Here is a 22728-nt window from a genome sequence, read left to right as displayed (position 1 = left end):
ACCATTTTAAGAACTAAGTTGGATAATTTCTTATCATGTATAAATCAAGTTTTTCTTCTTTAATAAAGTGAAGAGCGTTTGGATTGAGTCGTCCACTGCACGATTTAAAATCAGCGAAATACGCTCTATTTTTACGAGAACCAGCAACATTTTGATGAGATTCGGCAACTCGCTTGAGGTTCAAATTTACTTACTTATTCTGGTTACTAGGACAAAACTATGGTGTTTTAGGTTTTTTTTTCATGCCATCTAACCAACGGATTAGAATAGGTGGATTAAGAACTCATAGAAAACACTCCTCGTTAGGTTATCAAACTTTTTTACGAGTTTGCTAGCAATTAAAACTTGATAAGTTGTAAAAAAGTTGTAAAAAATCATTACTTTCAACATTTTCATTGGTCATTACGTATCACGTGGTACATTTTAAATAAGAAAATGCACTTTTTTAGCCCTTTCTATCCAATGCAGAAATTAGCCAAATAATTTGAAATTTATTTTCCTAATTCTAAATACAGTCTTCTTTCACCAGTATGCAACCCATTCGTGACCCATCGATAGTTTCTTAGTTATAGACCATACGTTAATTTTCACTTATCTGAAGATTGCCATTGACAAAAGATTAAAAATTTACATTAAAACTGGTCTAGCGTTTGTTGATGCTAAAACTTAAGTGCAGGATTTAAAATATTTGCAAAATCATCAAAATTGATCGAATCATAGGACAAATTCGTTTTCGAAACTGTATAAATTGGAAAATTGTTCTTATAAAAACAATGAAAAAACTAAACGAGGAGTGCGCAGAGTCATTTACAGATTTTTCTTGTAACAATGAGAAGACAATGGATCTCTCTTGGGAGCAACGAGAGAAGTTAATCCACCTATTCTAATCCGTTGATCTAACTGATTTTTCTGACATCAATTAAAAATAAAAAACATTCGAATCTCTCGAGGAGAAATTTTCGTCTGTAACGGCATTTGGCGATGATTTCAGTTCGCTTGTTTAACAAGTTCCGACCCGGATAGGTGGCAATCTCAACACCTTATCCTTGATGGCATGAAACTTCTTTACTAAAACTAGTATAAAGCTTTGTTATCAATAACATTGAGCACTGTTATTATATTGGTTTTGGCTTACACAAAGCATAATACCCTGTTTTACTGATTTGCTCCTTCATTTCCTTTTATAATTTAGTCATTCCAGGCTGAGCATTGTTCTTAGATTGTTCTCATTTTTTACTATTTATGAGCCTTTTTATTCTCATAAAACTGTTAAATAAAAAAATACCAAAATATAAGAACAACAGTGAAAGCCTGGTATTACTCAATATCAAACAATTCAGGGCTCGAAGTATTAAAATTGGGCATTAAGCCTAAAATACCTCAATTTTACAAATATGAGAATAGCGGAAGCCTCATTGTAAAAGTCTGTTTCTTATCAAGAAGAAAAAAGAGTAGAACGTCTCGATGAGCATGATGTATGAACGCAGCCCGAACGTAGAGGCGTGAAAAATCCGAAAACATGAATTCACTGAATGCTACTCATCGCGTCTTACGTAACGCTTGCTATTTTGAATCTTGCATCAACCGAGGCATCAACAATATTGATTATCACGTGGACACGTTCACGTGATTCATTGAACATGCCTTACACAGTCATTCCATTCATCATGAGATAGCAGATTAAATGACGTTCTAAAGCAATGTTTATCGCTAATTGAGGGATTTCTCCTTTTGTTATGAAAAGTTATCTTGTAACGCAAACGAGTGCTATTATTAGATTTGTTGTGGGATACAAGTCTTTTTTATAAGAACAAACTATATAAGAGCATAATTCTTCTATGGCCAAAATGTTAAGAGCAAGTTAAAAGAACATTTTAAGGCTTCGTGAACTCTAAAACATCCGATTTCTTAGGAATATGGACAAAAATACCCAAAAAATAAGGAAAATAAGAACATCTTAAGAACATTTTTAGGCTTAAAACTACAAAAGTTAAGAACATCCGAAGGCTTCAAAAATTTTGGATGCTCTTATAAAAATACGTGTAACTCGATTATGGCCTATCGGCCACTTTTTGAGTGCCCCTTTCTAGAATTTGCTTTTTGCTGGGTCTTTAGCATCTAGGACGGCGAATTCAATGTGGACGTGAAGTAAATCTCAAAATCAAATGGCATTTTTTTTCAAGATTTAATATCACATGGACAAATCTGAAAAGTAGTAAAGTTTTTGTAAAAAAATGACGTTTTAATTCTCGAGAGTACAGTATGTGGCCCCCAAAACGGCGATCAAATTTAAAATTTCTCTCAAATCTAGAGGAAAAAAGGTTTTACAAAGATTTTTGCTGCATGAAAAACTTTAACATCTCTACTTCATTTCCCAGAAGTTCTTTTTCAAAATTTTCAATTTTAACAATATTTTTCAATCGCTTAAAGATAGGTAGCTTTTTTCTAATGGCCCCCAAAACGGAGGTTTGCAATTTTAGCGATTTCTCGAGATATCTTTAAGATATGAATACAAAACTTTGACCATAGTTTGGAAATGTGATTTAAAGGGTTTTGGGCATAAATTTGTTTGATAAAATTTTTACAGTATACCCCTGGTTGTCAAAATACAGGTTTGGGGCCCCCAAAACGGAGGTGTAGTTAAAATCAAATTATTAAGCCCAGTGGTAATAGGGAGAAAGAATATGAACATATTTGTGTTTCCCCTTAAATTTACGACCCGATGGATGTAAAATTTATGATTTTAATGAAATATTTCAAGATTTTCGATATTGCAAAGTCCAAACTGAAAATTTAGAAATGACCTTTTTGATTTAACAACGTCTCAATCAAGTTTTTGAAAAGAAATCTCTTTTGAAAATAGTTCCATTTATGTATGGAATAAGCTGTGAAAATTTTACAAAAAAAAGCTTAACTGAAACTGAAAATATTAAGCTTTAAAGATATTTTTCTCCTATATTTTGCAAAAAAATGAGAGAATTTGCCGTTTTTGCTGATTCAGCGAAAAAAATTATATATAATGTTAATTTTTTGTTATAAACTATTAACTCAAGGTGATAGGAATGGAATTCCAATATTTTTTGCTGTTTCTCATATTTAGAACTTGATGATGATTCTAGGGTCCCAAAATACTGGTTGACCTTCAAGATGCTATATCTTTTACCCAGCTTCTAAAGTCACAGATGTATCTGCATTTTCTGAACGGCATTAGGTGTAGAAAGGTTCCTATACCCCGTTTTCATAACTTATTTTCAATATCCAAGGAGCTAGAGTTTTCATAACTTATTTTCAATATCCAAGGAGCTAGAGTGAGTTATATGCAATTTTTATCTAATTTTGGTGTTAAAATATTTCCTTTAGACGCAAATATGTTATTTTGAATCTGTCTCAAACCAGCAAAAACATGCTCATTTTTAAGTATAACCATCTTTCTTTCAAAATAAACAAAAATCGTTTAATTCTGATAAATCTACAAGTCAGAATCTTCATTTTAATGACGACCTCCGTTTTGGGGGCCATATACTGTATGCATTTAGAATTATTGTACTCTTCTTGTACCGTTTTCGTCCCAAAGACGACGTCAAAAAAAGAATCTAAGTCTAAATGAGATTTGAAAAACGCCCATTAATTACCCTAAAATTCACTATTCTCATGAGAAAATTGATATGAAAAAAGCTGCGATCCAGGTATCAATCCCTTTTTCAAAGTTGACGTCCTAGATGCTAAAGGTCCTTGTTATATATAATTTGACACAAAAGGGAAACCGGGCTAGAAATTCCGACTAAGTGTTCTGAAGTATTCTAGAAAATACAAACAGACAGTCTTCAACAAGTTAAGAACATTTTAAGGCTTTGTGGACCCTAAAACACCTATGAAAATAAGAAAAAGTTAAGAACATCCGAAGGCTTCAAAAAGTTTGGATGTTCTTAAAAAAAAGTGTATATCAGAACAGTGAGGTGGGCCCTATTTGATGAATTTTAGTCACCTAAAAAAAGAACTAAAAAGACTTGGTTTATTTTCCAATAATTATCAGTATTGGAAAACTGTCCCTCGGCAGAGGTATTTGTGCATTAGAGTGCAACCACTAACCAAAGAGAACTTAGTATTCAAAAACCTTGTCAAGAGTTTGACATGTAACATCCGTATTACATAAGTTCATTTCCGGGCGGGAGCCAATTTTCAGAAATCTTACTTGTAAATGTGGTGCGATCTTATTGAAGCTGATGTAATTTTAAAAGAAATCGCGAGCATGCAGGTTGAAGGTTGAACTTGCATTAGAAAAATTTAAGAGTAGATGGGTTAATCAATATTTGACAAATAAATGGGTTTTATTTTTGGACAGTGGACTTCGACCTGAGCAGTGTTCAATTCAATCAATTTTTAACAGCGTAGAAAATGGAGTTTTGCACAGTTGATATAAAAATTCATGATTTTTTCTCGGTTTTCAAATTCAACACGCATCAATACAAATTTACAAATAAATAAACATATAAATACAAATTTTAACAACAAAATAAAACAATAAAAACAAGTAATCTGCTCCAGATTTATGTATCCCAGAACTTTCTTCACAGAATAAACAAAACCTGTCTGAAACAATAAACTCACGAGGTATCCATTCTGAAACAAAGCCATTTAATACAACACCCAGTGCTCCTTGATTTCAAGAGTTTGCAGTCGAGACAACCAGTCAAATGCATCAAATTCAGATTACAGTATCAGTCCTTGTTGTATAGATGTAGATTTCTTTTCACTTTCATTTTCTTGGACAATCCAAGACGAAGTTTTTGTGGTGTGGTAATAGGTGAAAAATGAATATGCGGAAGTCTTTCCGTTGACGACGAACCGGGAACAACCGCATCACCTGCTGGTATCAAAAAAGTCAAAAATTAGAATCCAGGACCAAGGAGTACCAACTTTGTTGCTATAACTACTAAATGACAGTAACGGTGACCAAACTGGGTACATTTATTTCATTGGTTCCACTAAGGTTTCTATAAAATGCAAAAATACCGACATGTCACTAAAATGTTCTAAATGTTTCCTAAATTTTCATGTAACTTCAAAACTTGCGCTTTTAAAAATCTCATCCTGTTTTAAAGGCTCCTTAAACATAAACATAGAAGATATATAGAAGCCTTCAATAATTTCTTAAAGGAGAGGGGGGTAGAAAAAGGGTCTTATAAAGCGAGGGTGAGTAATGAGGGTGGTGTCTTAAGAGGGATAGCCATGAAGGGAGGTTTAGAAGCCTCTTTACAAGCTATGTTAAATTCCTAATCATTCATCAATGACACTATAATTCTCTACAAAGAACCCACCATCGTTGCAGTGGAAAGGCGAGCGAGCTTTGGCATGATAACGGAATGCTGGTGTCAGTGACTGGTATTGATGACGTTGCTACAATGAAAGAAATTCACTAGATCAGTAATAAACAACTTAAGAAGAAGGGACAGTGATATTTCAGGAGGAAAGTATTTGGTGAAAGCAGCCAAAATGAGACAAGAGAAATTACCATTTATCAGGAACAACCTGTACCATATTTATAGGATGTAGTAGAGGCCACTATGTCTTCCCGTGTGCAGCAGCTTGTGCAAAGGGATTTTATGATTGAATATTGTTCCTTGAATGTAGAAGATCAAAATTTGAGAGGTGGGGCCGGGTGTGACTACCCGTTGCCATGGAAACTGACGTCATTGGTTACTATGGCAACCAAAATAAAAACTCGTCAAAATTGAAAATTTTTTGTTTCAGTCGAAAGAGCATGAAAAACTGATAAAGAAAAAGGTCACAACCTATATCTGAAAATGAATATATCAGGAGATATAAAGGAAATAAGGCAAAATGACGTCATAAAACGATGACGTCATCGAAAAATAAAAATTTGCCAAAATTCGAAAATCTTTAGTTTTTTGGAAAAAAGACCCTCCAGGGAACATAAAATAATATTACGAAAACGTTTGAAAATTCGTTAAAAAAAGTCTATTGGCCAAAATTGACAATTTCATTTTTTGCCTGCCGAAGGTTGGACTTGGAGCTTGCCCAAGCACATTACAGGCAAAATATAAAAATATCAATTTTGGCTCATAGACTTCTTAAAAAGGATTTTCAGACTTTTTCGAAATAATATTTTTTGTTCACTGGAGGGTATTCTTTCCAAAAAACCAAAAGTTTTTGAATTTTGGCAAATTTTTATTTTTCGATGACGTCATCGTTTTATGACGTCATTTTGCCTTATTTCCTTAATATCTCCTGATATATTCATTTTCAGATATAGGTTGTGACCTTTTTCTTTATCCGTTTTTCATGCTCTTTCGAATGAAACAAAAATTTTTTAATTTTGACAACTTTTTATTTTGGTTGCCACAGTAACCAATGACGTCAGTTTCCATGGCAACGGGTGGTCACACCCGGCCCCACCTCTCAAATTTTGATCTTCTACATTCAAGGAACAATATTCAATCATAAAATCCCTTTGCACAAGCTGCTGCACACGGGAAGCTTTTTCGCGACATAGTGGCCCCTACTAATGTAATTTCAGAATTCAAAGAAAAATAATTCAAAATCCTCATCCCCAAAACAAAACAAAACCTAGTAGGAGACATTATCGCTATCAGCGTTTGTTATTGGCGTCAATTGACCCCTCTACCCCTCCACCCCTTACTAAAAATTGACACAGGGAGGTACTTATAAGACAAAGAAACATACAAGTAAGCCTTTAAATCAATGAGAAGTTTGAAAACTAACCTCTTCTGCAGAATTACTTCTTTGAGCTGCAAAATCAAAATATAGAAAAAAAATTAATAAATTTCGTTGTAAAATAATTGGTTAAACGCGTTGAATCTTCATTTTTACTATGCGTTTATGAGCATTTTAAAGGGAGGGCTTTTTTAAGAGTTTGAATATTCAAAAATTAGATTGACAGGATTTACCATGGTTTTCATCTCGACTCAAACCAGGGACAACACCATCTTCACTCTTGTCGTGTTCATCCTCATCACTTCGTTGGTACTGACTTCCCCAACACGCTTGTGATGCCATCAATTCTGATATCATATGATTCACACTGTACCTTTAAAATACGATTCAGTAGGTGACCATCCAAGATATAATTTATAACATATCCTATCCAAAAAAAACCATGTCCAGTACTCTCAGGTGGCGAATAAACGGGGGAGGGGGATTGGAAAAATTTCTCAAATTAAATAAACGGGGGGCCTAATTACCGGGGAATTGGAAAATGGACCTTCGAAAACCCTAAAAAGGGTCAAAATAGACTAAATTTAGGCTTATCAGAGTAAAACAAGGAACTTTCCTTTTGGTGGCTGAGAATTTTTTCAAAAATTAATAAACAGGGGGGTCCTAATAAGGTCCGGGGGGTTGGAAAAAAATCGAAAAATTAATAAGCGTGGGGGGGGGGGGGGGGGGTGGGGGTTATTCGGCACCTGAGAGTACATGATTTCCCGCTTCACTCTCCGTTACTAGGGGAATCCTTGTTAGTTTCTTTTCCTCCGCTTATTAATATGCTAGAAAAGCGTTCTAATGATGTGAAAAATCAGCTTACATTTTGAAATTCAAGTAAATTGCTCCATAAGACTCTGAAATATGCTTTCTCACGTGGAAAATGATTTTTTTCTTCGAAAGCAGCTGAGTTTTAAACATGCCTTATAACCCAGAAAAGCAAACCTTTCTTCTCCATTTTCATTCAACTTCTTTGGTGTTTCTTCTTTATCCATTGTCTGTGTTTGTGTGAATTGAAACTGATTGAAATCATGGCCTATTTGATCATCACTAGCATTGATGAAATCCAACATGCTATCTGGTACCGTATGATCATCATCATCAGAACGCCCTTCTATTAAGTCTGTATGGTCGCTACGATACCCTTCCATGAGGTCTGTTTGTTCCTTTTTATACCCTTCCACGATTTCTGGATGACCATGATCATGAGAACGTCCTTCCACGAGGTCTGTGTAACCACGAACATGATGTCTTTCCATTGGATCGTCAACTTGTGAATCTTCTTGTGTGAGGGAGACAGCTTTACGGAACCTCGTTTCTTGTTTGCGTTTCTCTTCTTCACCATCATCGATAGTTGTGTTGTTGAGTGACGCAAGAGGTGACAATGTAGGTTCGGCTGTTTGTTGTAAATGCTGGGAGAAAGAGGTGGAGATGTTTTCGGGAAGTAAGTCAGTTATTCCACTGAACACAAGGTCAACTTCTTCTGGACTGTCTTCCTTTAGCTAGAAATTTAGATTAAAGCAAACAACTTTTATAATAATTATAATATTCTGTACGTGTTTGAGCTTTCCCGAGCATACTATGATATGATATAGCTTTTGTGTTTAGCTTTACATTGAAATGACGACAATTCCTTGAAAAAGTACTAGTCTAGTGACGTCAATCTTTAATAATTGTTAAAGTACAGACGGAAAGGTGCCGAAAAAAGACAACTTGTCCGTACTGACCTCCAAAAATACATTTACTTTCGCCTATGAACATGACGAGCGTGAAACTAGACGCCTTCGCAAAAAAAGACTTACTTCAGGTAAAAGGTAGCTCTGGATTTCATTTTGATCGACATTATATTTTCGTGAAGGTTGTTCCATTATGAGGTTGTTTTGTGCTTGAATGTTGAGTTGCTCACTATTCTTTCTTAAGAAACGTCTATAACTCGATTCATTTTCAAAATCATTTCTCGATTCACTGTTCGATATTTTTATACTCTTCTCTTCGCTCGAATCCTGTTGTTGAAGAATTTGTTGAGCTAGCGTCAAGCCCTCGGATACATTGTTCTGCGGCTCATGAGGTTTTTCCCGTTCATTTGAACACATATTCCAAAACAATTTTGCATTCTCACTCTCTGAATGTGGAAACTTTTCACCATTCGTCCCCAGTGATTTCTTGTGTACGTCCATGGCATAAGACAAAACATGATATTTCAAATACATCAAAGTATCTTGAATTTTCGGACAATCTTCGTCCGGTGTACTGGTCGGTAAATCATTTTGTAAATCAACACCATCTTCTATCCTCAGTTTCTTTTTATCTGGTGAACTGGTTAAACAATCGATCGATTCAGCTGGACGGCGTTTATGAGCACCTTTGATGAAATCTTCGTAAGTATCCACATCATTGTTCAAGTTTGTTTCTTCTTCCTCTTCTTCGGATGGAAGTTCCTCCATATCTTCGTAACCATGACTACCTCTTTTCTCTGACCATAAATCTTTGTGGATGTCAAACTAACATGAAACGACAAAATAGAAATTAACATGAAATATGTACATCACATTTGTTGTGTTTGATGTAGCAGAAATAATTACTATTCTTGTTGAAAATTCCGAAGAATTTAATTAAGCAAACCCAAGGTTGTTACGTTACGCCTTTGTTACGTTGCCCGTAAAAAAATAGTGTAGTGTTAAGTAACGAAATCACTGTTTAACGTCAAAGGGAGAAATGAACAAACAATTGTCTTACAATTTCTTCTTGTGATGAAAGGGAATCCATATTCAGATCGTCCAGGAAATAATCAACAACCCCTTCTGAAAAATTAAGGGAAAAGGGTTAGACTTATTCTTGGAAAACCAAATAAGAATTGGATCGACCTGGTCTTTGCCGTTTTTATTTTTTATTTTTTTGAAAAGGCAATCGTTACACCTCTAAAGTAAAAAAATTCGAGTTTCAAAAGCTTTAAACTGTTGGAACAATTTATGAAAGAAAACTCAAAGAAGTTTGAACGTAAGGATCGTCTACCCAGATCCTTTTCCACAATCAATGGCATAATATTTGAGAAAAAAGGGAAACTCCAACGAAATCTCCATAGTGGGGGGGCGTACGACCTGGTGGTACTCGGGATAAGGCCTAATTTAGGGCCGGGAAGCGGTAAAAATGATATAAAAAGTGTTCGGGAAACGGTATTTTGCACGAGCCACGGTGACGGTAAAACACCTGATTTTTCGTCCGGGATGAGGTAATTCTTATAAAAAACAAAGATATTTCGGTAAAAGCCATACGTAGACGGTGTACATAAAACTTTCGGACTATAAAAAAGCTTGTCACAGGGAGTCAGCAAAAGTGAAAAAACGCGAAAAACACCCAAAAAATAAGGATATTACATTTCATAAAAAACCTTATTTGAAACGTTAATGCAGATGTGCACGGGGCTTTATAAAGCCCGGTTCCTATGAAAATGTTTTGTTCGCGGAGAAACTAGGCTACGTCATATTTATTTTGTTCCACTTGAGCTTCTCTTCGAAGAGAAGAAGTTTTACGTCCGGAACGCAGGAGATATGACCGTAGCCTAGGATAAACCAGTCAAAGAGTCGAATTTTTGAATGTTTTTTTTTCGAATTCGATCAGCTTGTACTATCTCTCACCTCAAAACTTTGGGGTAGGCTGGAGTCTACAAAAATGGTCGAATTGGGGTGTTTCTTTTATTCAATGATTTATCATAGCCCAAAGGGCTAGATTTGCAGCTTTAACCTTTATCCAGCAAAAAAATGAAGCACGATTTTGTGACTTGATTGAATTTGAAGGTGATGGATAGGATCTAGCATTTTCATTGTTCTCGGAGTGCGAGATCAAGAAAAGTCTCCCAAACCAGTGAAATTGCATGATTTTAGTCATGTGAAACAAGGATGAGCTTCACTTTTTGATCCAGGACGCGGATCTAGCCCTTCCGGCTTTACAGATATCTGTGGTTTTTTTCATTTTTTCAAAGTTTTGATTTCTTTGGGCGTGGTCACAAGTTTTAGCCTCAAAACGAGGCTAAACTTTGGGGCAGACTAGAAACTTCTAAAATTGTCTGATTAGGCTGAAATTTTGCAATCGAAACAAAATACAAAAATAGTGATCGACCTCATACACATTCTATTCCATTTTGCCGAATTTTTGACTTCTAACAGCGGGACCGGTATTTTCGAAAAATTTGGACGGGATAACGGTGATTTTCAAAAAAATGGCCGGGATGGCGGTAATTCAAAACCTCGTACGCCCCCCACTCCATAAACGATTTGGAAACGCTCTAACTTAGGTTGGAAGACACTCTACATGTTAACAACAGCTCAAAAGTCCAATAAGGCTCAGAATGTAGCCTTTATGAACTCCTCCCAAATTGAAATATTCGATTACATTCGACGGATAGCCAAAAAGCGACTTTCTCACCTGAACTTTAAATTTCGAAAAGCGAAGTGGTGTGGTGGTCATCGCTCTTTACTCCCGTCTGGGAGGTCCGAGTTTGATTCCTACTGTAGTACTACGGTTCACTTGACAAGTGAACATGCCTTCGCCCGGGTCAACCCATACCATGTGAGGGGAATTGGGTATCACTACTCTGATACAAGAGTGTGGGTGATATGCCAGAGATTGTGGTGTGTGGTGTCACTCATCCCGTTCTGCGTGCGCAGAACCAGCGGTTTCTAGACAGCGCTAAGCGTTCCAACTTGAAAAAGGAGGAATTCCTACTTCGTAAGGAGTAGGACACATTCCCCAGTGGGGAGGGCTCATATCAAATCATCAACCCAAATTCTCAATGTACTTCGAAGGAGACTGCAAAAATGTTTGTCGCTCAACGAAAATGACGTTGCCGAAGAACTGACGTCAAATATTTTTTTCGTGTTAATAAAAAACGTTCGGTGTCGAAATAAAATTTAGGTAGGAATTTACATTCTGAAGAGCGGCTGTGTTTTATCAGCTCTCGCTATTTCTTACGATTATTCGCGAGAAATACTTTTTCATTGGATTGTTTTGCATACAATATTTGTTCTGGTGCATCCTTTTGTTCCGAATTCGTCGAGACTTGAAAATGAATTCCAAATTCGACAACGCGAAAGCCTGGGCCGAGTTAAAAGATTTGATCGATGAAGCAGTTGGAAACAAAGATCAATATCGATATTGTGGTCCCATGTTTTGCAGTCAGATACAAGACGATGCAGAAGATATTCTTTTGGATATCATCACAAAGAGATCTGATGTCCGAAAAGCATATAGAAATCTCCGAGAGAGGTAAGATTTCGCTTGTCAACATTTGATAATAAACATCGTGTAATTACTTGATGATAAAAGTCACAAAAGACACCACCCTTAGAAATTGAAAATTCCAATTTCCCACTTTTCCGTTTATAGATACAACGACTTGAATACGTACGTCACACAAATTCAAATCAACTTATTTGCTTCGGCAGAAATTGTTTCTTCTTTGATGAAGAATGGCCGAAGAAACCTTTCGCCATCTCAAGAGAAAATCTTGGCAAATTTAAACCAGGTGATCGAAGAAGCAAAATACTTGACACGTGATTTTGGGGATCGCCATAAAATTTGCCAACGGAAATTAAAAGATATCGACAGAGATTTGGACTGTATCAAAGATATCAACGAATTGAAATCAATTTATCAATATTTAAAAGAAGGGTACGAAAAGTTACTTGAAATCACTTTTAATTTTTGACAAGGAAAAAAGAACTAGCAACAAGTACCTCACTTTCCCTATTTGTATGCGCGCTTGCGATGTGTCCGAGCACGGGACGGACATTTTAACATAATTTAAAAAAAATCTCATTTAAATGAAATGAATTTTATCTCAGAGATTTTTCTAGGTAAAAGATAAAAACTAAGAGTTGCTGAGGTTGAATACAAGCGAGTTCTGAACTATGGCATTTTTATCTAATATCGAGGCATTATTTGCTCGTTTTTTGAAAAAAGCAAAAAAACATTTTAAAACGTCCGTGAAACGTCTCACGAAATGGTGGAAAACAGTCGAAACTTGTCTTACCCTTACGGAGACGCAAAAGACTCTAAGACGACGAAAGAGATAAAGCCTTCTAAGATAACCAGTTTGGACAGTCTTAAAGACGTCTTATCGAAACGAGAGTCGAACTCGTTCTAAGACGTTTTCAAACTCGTTCAATGACGGACGTCTTTGCGAGTGACAGACGAGAAAAGACATAAAAGGGGTCTTCGATTCAGGGGGGGGGGTCGGTACCAAAATCTCAGACATCATGACATTTAGTGACGTGGTGGTACTGCAAAAAAGCTCAAAAATAATTTTAGTACCATGTGTACTAAAATACCAAAAAGGGTGGTCCCTTAAGAAAAATCTTAGTATTTTGTTCTAAAATCAGCCAAAATGGAGCATTTTTTTAACAATTTTGGAAAAAATTAGATTTTTTTTTTCAGGAATTTTCGAAAAAATCTCCAGAAATCTTTCAGAATTTTTCCAATTTTTTGAATATTTAAAAAAATATTTTTATGTACAGTTTAGTACTAAAATTATATTATTTTGCAGATTGATGCGCTAAATTCGACTAGGCTTGTAACAATGACCCCATTTTGGTAAATTTAAACCCGTAAAAGGGCAAAAAATGGGTGGTATCTATGTTAAATTGCTCAAAATAATTTTAGTACATGTGTACTAAAATAACATTTTCGAAAAATAGGTGGGGGTATGTCAAAAATTAGCGAAAATCCTTTTAGTACTCATATATGTCTTGGATTTTAGTACCGACCCCCCCCCCCTGTTCGATTAAAGGGGTCTTCGTGTTTGTCAGGAAGAAAGAAAATAGAAAAGGATAAAAAAACAAACTGAAAAATCTTCTTTGTTTTAGTTTTGATGATTTGGAGAATTTCACTAAAATCCAAGAATCACAACTTGATGCTTGCAGAGGACATCTTGAACGATATCAACCAAATGAACCACTCAAAATTGTCCAACAAACCAAAGATGACGTCATTCAAAAGACATCGCAACAAGCATCTCTCACGAGTGAAACAAATAGTTTGAACAGTGACTTGAAACAAACTGGTGCAATTAACAGTGAAATCGCACAAAAACTGTCTACAAACAGACAAAACCAAACTTCACCTTCAAATGATTTGAATACAGAATTGTCGGAATTTTCAGATTCTTTGAACTTCCGTCGAGCTGGATCAAAAAGATCTTCCCATGGTGATCAAATAGCTTGCAAAAAGTCACGCGTAACACAAAATGACGATGTGACACCAAAGCCCTCCAAAGAAGACCTGTTTGAGGCTTTGTTCGAAAAACCAAAAGAAATCACACCACCTGCACCAAAACCCACAGCTCCTGTTCGACCAATCAACCCACTCAAACCATACTATGACATAGCTTCTTTACGTTCTCGTAAAAGACACAATGTTGGCAACAACATCGTTTTCCCAGCTTTCTATCATAAACGCCCTCGAATGATGACTCAAAAAACCAACGCACAAAATATCGCTTATTTTCCATACACTCCTCAACCATCAGGGATTTACACCCAAGCATATCAACAAAACACTACTCCCCAATATATTCAAAGACCACGAAAACAAGCAAAACGAAACATCACACCCATTCCCAACTTGTCAACCGTCAACCAACAACCAGTCGTTATCGATCTAACTCAACGACAATAATTTTGTTCACAAATCTTTAAATAATTCCATACAATAAATAAAACCCTTGCAACCTACGTACCTTTTTCATTCTTATCTATTGTTCGCACTATCTATATGTGCCATAAACATCATGCTCGCTTACACCTACGTGCAGATGTTAGCATTTTAGATATATTGAAATTTTGGCTTACATTAATATTTAGAAAACCTATAAGTTTTCGAAAATGCATTTCTGACACTGGAATTCGAACTGATTCGGAATGATTCGAACTACACCACCAAAACTAAAATCGCACAAAGCTTCCTGTTAAATGAAAATTGACAAAGCAAATAATGCAAAATAATTCAAAATAAAATTTACTGCAAAATTATAGTCTATCAAATATATACTTTTACAATCATAAAAATGAAACTCTAACTCGTCTGTATTTAGGAAATCCCAGAATAAATCATAATTTCCAGTAAGTCTGTAGGTTATTATTTTAATTTTGTGAATCTTATGAATTAGTGTGGAAACTTAAGAGTGCAAAATCTCTCAATAAATCGAGCACTTGTGACCAATCCAATACAATTATAGAAGTATTTCAAAGAATGTATACGAAGTCTCAAATATCCAAAAACTGCAATCAACTTTCGAACAGTTGGTAAAGGATGAAAACAACATGTGAAGACAAAAACCTTAAACATACCTTCAATGGGTAAAGTATCATCAAATTGTTCAGGCAAATAATTTGTATATTCATGCATCAAAATCTTGATTTGTGAACCAAAGTGGACCTGGAATGATGAAGAAATAGAACATATTGTACATGAGCAGGAATCCCAATTCATCTAAATCTCTGTTGGGATATCCCCTCTAATATAGTAATCACAGAAAACTGACTGAGATTAGCAACTAAAACAATTTAGCATAAGTAACCTCTTCCTTGAGCTAAATGTGGCCATTAGTGCGAGTTCAGGTAAGTTTAAGTCCCCCAAGTCTCTCTAAGGGGTCAAGTGTTGATTTTTTGGGCCGAAAATACCCAAAATCCACAAATTCTAGCACTATCGTGAATGTAAAAAATAAATACTGTTTGCTACCTTTTTATTACTTTCTTTCTGGGATCTCTCAACTTGCTTCATTGCGACCTTGATAACTGATGTGATATAACAATCCAAAAGAAAGTTTTCCATCTCTGTAAAGTAACATCGAATCTTAAGTAAAACTTGGTGATTTCATACATTCGAGTACAAAATAGCATCTCTAAATCTGATGACCTGAGGCAAGATAGGACGAGGTTATAAAATGTCTAGGCACATTCATAAAAAAATCAACAGACTGTCAATGTATTATCAATATACAATAGTTCAGAAAATCCCATTGTGCTGTCCAAATTCAGGGTGTCAAAAAATATTGACCTTATGCACTGGCAAGATAATTACCTGAGATATTCTCCATGACTACCGTTTATTCCTTACTTCTGATCAACTTTAATAATTCTGAAAATTACAATGGAAAGAAAAGCTTGATTATTTTTCTTTACTTGACTTTGGGTAAATTATCTAGATACCTATAGTTTCTGCTGATTCTCTCTTTACTGCTTCAAGAGTAAAGCCCACCCAACTCAAATTTTGATACTAAGCATTTAAATTGGTTAAGTCATTCGAAAGTTATGGTAAAAACTGAAAATTTTGACCTACTCTCAGGTACCTAATAGCCGGGGGGTTTGGCATAAGCAGGGGTGTTGGAAAAAATATCAAAAATTGATAAGCAGGGGGGTTGGATTAAGAATGTCCTGGGTGGAAAATTAATTAGCGCCCCCCCCCCGGCTATTAGGTACCCGAGAGTATCCAAACAAAAAAAATCAATTTAAAGCAGTGAACTCTGGTGAACTAAATAAAATAATACCAGTTCCTTAATTTTAGTTCAATGTGTTTCTTCTTTATCATTTAGGTAATCCGATTGTATTTAAAGATAGAGACAAATAAACAAAAGCCAATATTTCGCCATTGCTTGGATAATTTTATCAAAATAATTTTTTTATATTAGTGGCAAATACATAGCCAAATTTTACAATTTTCAATTGATTCTGGATTTTAAGATTTTCCTTATTCAACCCATCTTGTTATTAATCTAATCTTTTTTTTTCTCATTACTTAGCCCTTCAAGCTCAAATTGTTCTTTTACTGTTCTTATTTCAAATCCAAAATATGAATAATTTTAGCTTTATCAGAAATCAGTAAAACTTTGATCCTTCATTTTTTCTAAATTCAATTATTCGAAACTCAGCTTTTTTTGTTCAAATCTTCTTATTTTTGGCCTCCTTCCTGGATTCTTTCAAGGTAATTGTATTGCCATCTTTTCATTACTTTTGCAATCAGTTGCAATGTCAAATTTTACATATGATTGGAAACGTTGATCACACCTTTGGTGATTAAATTACCCCATTAATTATAATATCTCACTATAATATTTTTCAATTGCCATTTGATTATAATATTTGACAGGTAAAGTAGGGGTTTTACAAAGAAGCGTTTTGAGGCAATTTTAAAGTCTGGGACCTAAAAGAAAAGTGACCATATCAGTGAGGTTGGTTTCAACTTCCCAGATAATTTTTTCGTGACTTTTAGAATCTGTTTAAAGGACCTTGCCCCTTGTTTCTGGAAAAACACAATGAAACTGAATGAAAAGAGTTTTTTTGACAGCTAGCAAAGAGTCTTTATATTGCAGTTCTTAGCCAAAAAAGGAAAAATTCCCACAAACCTTTCTGCTCGCTTTGTTCCTAACATATTAATTCCGTGATAGAAGAGCATCAAAATACCAACTTTGGAAAATTACTTCCTAAGTTTGCCTCAATTTTGGCCGATCTTCCATGCTACTGCTCCAGAGAGTTATGACTATTTATAGAAAATCTGTCAACAATCTGTCAACCACCTTCAACGTTGGCAGAATGTTTCTGTTTTTAATGTTCTCAAGAAATAAAGAAATAGTCAAAAATAAAATTTTAACCACGCTTTTAACCACTTCACATTATACCTAGTGGGGGACTTGACTGATGTCTCGTTTTCTAAGATTTGACTATTTTTAAACCATATGGGTAGGTATTGATATCTAGGGTACTAACCCCTTGAAAATGTTGATTATCAATTTAATTGATTGTATCTATAGTACTATAACTGTACTGTTAATTTAATCAATTCCCTGTAAAGGAGGAGGGTTTCACAGTTGGTATAGGAGCAGGAATACCCCTTTTTGAAGGGTGTGGCAGAATTTGACAAAAATTAATACCTACCAAGTGTGGCTAGAAGTTATATCCACTTTGATTCAATATTGTATTCAGTAGTAGAAAGATTCTTTTTATGTTTTAGAATCCTTCTTAAAATTTGGTCAATTACTTTTAAATCTTAATTCATTGTTTCGAAAGCTATATGGCCAAAAAACTATTTCAAAAAATGTCAAAACAAGGCCGAAAACAAGGGAATCAGTTTATGAAAGAAAGGACCTCCTTTTCGCCTTTTTTGACATTTTTTAAGATTGACATTCTAGTTTTTTAGACATAATATTTGAGCCGCTGAATAAAATTAAGAATCATTACACTAAAATGTGAAAATGTCTAAAATGACCTTTCTTAACAATTCTGAAATCATTTTTGAAAAATCTCTTTTCTACTGTCTAAAAGATCAAATTAAAAAGAGGGTAACTTATTTCTGGCACACCTGGTAGCACATACCTATTTCAAAAATTAGGTCCTTTGTTAAAGTAATTAGAAAAAATTTGGCTAGAATAGGTAGAATAGGCAGCTTGGTAGATACTGTGCGTTTCCATTTCAAGAAATGATGCGCAAGTCATTGATAATGCAAGAAATCAACAAAAGAAACCAATAAAAGATCAAAAGTGGGAAGCCGTAAGTGGGAAAAAATGATTGTTCACTAATCTTGGGAATTTTCGAACCCAAAATTAAGTTGGCGGGTTTCATGAGTTTTCCTGTAGAATATATATGAAGATTGGCGAACATGAAGAAAATAGAGGAAAAACTTAAAATTCAGCCCCTGGAAAATATTTAGATTGCTTGCATCAAACTCCCGCTTTTCTTTTGAAAACTAAAGATAAGAAAAAATTCAGCCATTCCAATCAACGGTTGAAACAAATAAAGTTCAATGTTATCTAAGGCCCCGAAAGGCCATTAGAAGATGAGACCACTTTCGTTTTTATTGCAGATTTCGATTATAAACATTGCATGGGGAATACTTCTGTTAATGTGTATTATGTGTCAACTGTGTTGGAATAGAAAAGAGAAAAGAAGTTTAGTCTAGTCTAATTGTCAGCTGTCAGGGGGTAAAAAGAATGTGAGAGCTTTAGTCACAGTGCAGTCTGAATTTTCCAAATTTTAGACAGAGACCTTGCATTTTAAATCTTTGCTTTCGATGGTCTATTTTTCTTTTCTTATTTTTTTAAATTTACCTTCATGGTTTAGCAGAAATTGGGGAAAATATTGGCACAGATTGATGGAATTGGGTTTCCCCAGAAAGAAATGGGCTATCCCAAAAAAAATTGTACAGGGGTATTGACGAACTTTTTTCACTAACCCCCATGTAAATTTTGGATAACAAACTATCCCCTACAAATTATGGGTTGACACCCCCTTGAAAGTGAAATTTTGTGAAAAAAGGCATAGAAAATGACTATTGAGGTCAGTTTATGAGGAGAAAACCCCCTGGAAACCTTTGGTAACCCATTTGGAAAATCTGGAAAATGGACAAAAAGCCCTTGGAAAATCAAGGCTCAGACCCCACTGGAAAAGTTCGTCAATACCCTTGTATGGTTTATGGAATAGCCCAATGGTACTGGAAAACAAATGTTGAAATGCCTATAAATAGACCTATTTATAATAGCGCTTCCTAAATTTAGGAAGCAACTAGGAACTGCTTTGATTTAGAGAAACAGTTAAAATACTTACCAGAATAGAGAGCTATACTATTCTATACGAAGTAAGAAGTAAGTAACTTTCAAGAGAATTGTGTGCCTTGTGCAGTTTGTAAGTCAAATCATCTGATAAAACGTCGTGTGTAGGGTTATCCAGAACAACATTGAATGTGTGATCTGATTGGACGAGGGCTCTTTCAGCTATTTACAACGAAATATAATAGAAAATCTCATTCATCACCTAACGATTGAGGTATATGCATATGCACATGCATAATGCATTGAGCGTGGTAAGAGTGGCAGAGAGTATAACCCACCATATGCAATATATACACACTGATAAATAGCGTGGTGAGCGTGGTAAGAGTGGCAGAGAGTATAACCTACCAAATGCAATATATACACACTGATAAATAGCGTGGCGAGCGTGGTGAGCGTGGTAAGAGTGGCAGAGTGTATAACCCATCATATACAATATGTATACACACTGATAAATAGCGTGGCAAGCGTGGTGAGAGTGGCAGAGAGTATAACCCACCATATGCAAAATATACACACTGATAAATAGCGTGGCGAGCGTGGTGAGCGTGGTAAGAGTGGCAGAGAGTATAACCCACCATATGCAATATATACACACTGATAAATAGCGTGGTGAGCGTGGTAAGAGTGGCAGAGAGTTTAACCTACCAAATGCAATATATACACACTGATAAATAGCGTGGCAAGCGTGGTGAGCGTGGTAAGAGTGGCGGAGAGTATAACCCATCATATACAATATGTATACACACTGATAAATAGCGTGGCAAGCGTGGTGAGAGTGGCAGAGAGTATAACCCACCATATGCAAAATATACACACTGATAAATAGCGTGGCGAGCGTGGTGAGCGTGGTAAGAGTGGCAGAGAGTATAACCCACCATATGCAATATATACACACTGATAAATAGCGTGGTGAGCGTGGTAAGAGTGGCAGAGAGTTTAACCCACCATATGCAATATATACACACTGATAAATAGCGTGGCAAGCGTGGTGAGCGTGGTAAGAGTGGCGGAGAGTATAACCCACCTTATACAATATATACACACTGATAAATAGCGTGGCAAGCGTGGTGAGAGTGGCAGAGAGTATAACCCATCATATACAATATGTACACACTGATAAATAGCGTGGCGAGCGTGGTGAGCGTGGTAAGAGTGGCGGAGAGTATAACCCACCATATACAATATATACACACTGATAAATAGCGTGGCAAGCGTGGTGAGAGTGGCAGAGAGTATAACCCACCATATGCAATATATACACACTGATAAATAGCGTGGCAAGCGTGGTGAGCGTGGTAAGAGTGGCGGAGAGTATAACCCACCATATACAATATATACACACTGATAAATAGCGTGGCAAGCGTGGTGAGAGTGGCAGAGAGTATAACCCACCATATGCAATATATACACACTGATAAATAGCGTGGCGAGCGTGGTGAGCGTGGTAAGAGTGGCGGAGAGTATAACCCACCATATACAATATGTATACACACTGATAAATAGCGTGGCAAGCGTGGTGAGAGTGGCAGAGAGTATAACCCACCGTATGCAATATATACACACTGATAAATAGCGTGGCAAGCGTGGTGAGCGTGGTAAGAGTGGCGGAGAGTATAACCCACCATATGCAACATATACACACTGATAAATAGCGTGGCAAGCGTGGTGAGAGTGGCAGAGAGTATATCCCACCATATGCAATATATACACACTGATAAATAGCGTGGCGAGCGTGGTGAGCGTTTTGAGAGTGGCAAAGAGTATAACCTACCATATACAATATATACACCCTGATAAATAACGTGGTGAGCGTGGTAAGAGTGGCAGAGAGTATAACCTACCATATACAATATATACACACTGATAAATAGCGTGGCGAGCGTGGTGAGCGTGGTAAGAGTGGCAGAGAGTATAACCCACTATACAGTATACAATATATACACACTGATAAATAGCGTGGCAAGCGTGGTGAGCGTGGTAAGAGTGGTGGAGAGTATAACCCACCATATACAATAAATACACACTGATAAATATCACGGGCAAGTAAAGCCAAACAAAGATAAAGTGAAATTAAATCCAATGACGAAACCTTTACAACTTATGCTCTTTCGAAGTGTAAAGATTTAATACTCATTAACACCCCTTTCTCAGTGCCCCGGTAGAACTTTTTCCCTCAGTGGAGATGAAAATTTCTATCAAAATGCCTCTGGGGATAGAAATTGTGTTGTTTCCAGCTCGAAAATTCCAGTGGGGATGGATGGGTATTTTGGAGTGCAATTTTTTACATTCAGTTTTCAATGGGGATAAAATCATAGAGCAATTTCGCAGTGGGGTTGAAATTGTACGATATTTCTTCCACCGGGGACAATTTTTTGGCCTATTTTTTCACCGGGATAGGGATCCACCGGGTCTATGACACGTGTACACATGGGTATTCATTAACTTGTTTGAATACTCGTGCTGAACGCGATAACTTAATGTCTGACGATGCCCAAGACGATGGCGGGCAATATATCCCCTTTGCTTCTTTTTACAATATATATGGAAGTCCAGGCTAGCTCCACGCTTCTGTCACCGACCACCTGTATATTATGTATTAGTTGTGTATTATTAAAAAAATATGAATCTGAAAGTACTTTATTGATCTCAGAACCTTACCGTCAATTAAGAATTTGTACACTGTTGGCTTTCCCCTATCATTACACTATAGTTCCATCAGGGTTTAGGAGACCCCAAGTCCCAAACTCTTCGACAGTAGCGGGTAACTCTGGTCTATGTAGACCGCTTATGAAACAATTAGATAGCGTGTGTAGAAAAGACCGCTTGCATAAAAGTTATCGGTTAACAAAACTTTCATAAGCTCTATGTAAAGTTACAACCAATTCATTTTTGAAAAGAGTAGGGGGCCAAGCCTGGGGTTCCGTGACATCTTTTTTACGAACTAACAATTTTTAGTCTATTCCAAAGAACAGTATATCACAAGATATTTTTAAAGGGAGGACGACCAGGGAAAACTTTTTGTGACCAAAAGACGCCATAGGCAAAACTTCAAGAGGAAATAAGGGGTAGAGAAATAGCTTATACTCAAAAGTCAAAATACCTTAAGGGAGCTTATTTTGGCGGGAAGTAATTTTGGCGAATTTGGCGAATTTGGCGAATTTAGACAAAATTCGCCAAAATTAGTTGGTATATTGCCTAAATAACTCCTTGAGATCACAAAAAAGCTTCAAACAACAAGGCAAAACAGAACAAATTTACGCTGTCTTTCACCAAAATTAGTTCCCGCCAAAATTAAAAAGATTCATCAATCGCCAAAATAAGTTCCCTTTTGGTAAACGAAAATGATTGGCACTATCTAATAGAGCATGAAATTCTGAGCAAAAAAATTATTA

At 35.9% G+C, this 22728-nt stretch overlaps 1 protein-coding gene across 8 annotated transcripts; it reads right to left on the bottom strand.

Annotated features, from left to right (window-relative positions):
- Positions 1 to 4411: 4411 nt before the first annotated feature.
- On the bottom strand, positions 4412 to 19441 carry LOC136819190 (uncharacterized). 8 transcript variants are annotated; one of them, XM_067075397.1, is made up of 12 exons: positions 19329 to 19418; positions 15814 to 15870; positions 15472 to 15566; positions 15081 to 15168; positions 9475 to 9539; positions 8541 to 9239; positions 7926 to 8240; positions 7684 to 7892; positions 6930 to 7069; positions 6745 to 6770; positions 5319 to 5397; positions 4621 to 4867 (listed from the first exon to the last, which is right to left on the bottom strand). In XM_067075397.1, exons 2-12 carry the CDS (start codon positions 15827 to 15829, stop codon positions 4719 to 4721), a joined length of 1881 nt encoding a protein of 626 aa, XP_066931498.1. In that variant the 5' UTR covers positions 15830 to 15870; positions 19329 to 19418; the 3' UTR covers positions 4621 to 4718. The 8 variants fall into 8 exon arrangements, with proteins under 8 accessions (XP_066931495.1, XP_066931496.1, XP_066931497.1 ...); XM_067075394.1 differs by having other exon boundaries at positions 4412 to 4867; positions 7684 to 8240; XM_067075395.1 differs by having other exon boundaries at positions 4412 to 4864; positions 7684 to 8240.
- Between the last annotated feature and the right edge of the window lie 3287 nt (positions 19442 to 22728).

The sequence above is a fragment of the Clytia hemisphaerica genome, unplaced genomic scaffold (assembly GCF_902728285.1).
Source record: "Clytia hemisphaerica strain Z4C2 unplaced genomic scaffold, Clytia hemisphaerica genome assembly, whole genome shotgun sequence".
NCBI classification, from domain to species: domain Eukaryota; kingdom Metazoa; phylum Cnidaria; class Hydrozoa; order Leptothecata; family Clytiidae; genus Clytia; species Clytia hemisphaerica.
Note: the sequence above shows the minus strand (reverse complement) of the source record. Positions and strands in the feature narration are given on the sequence as shown.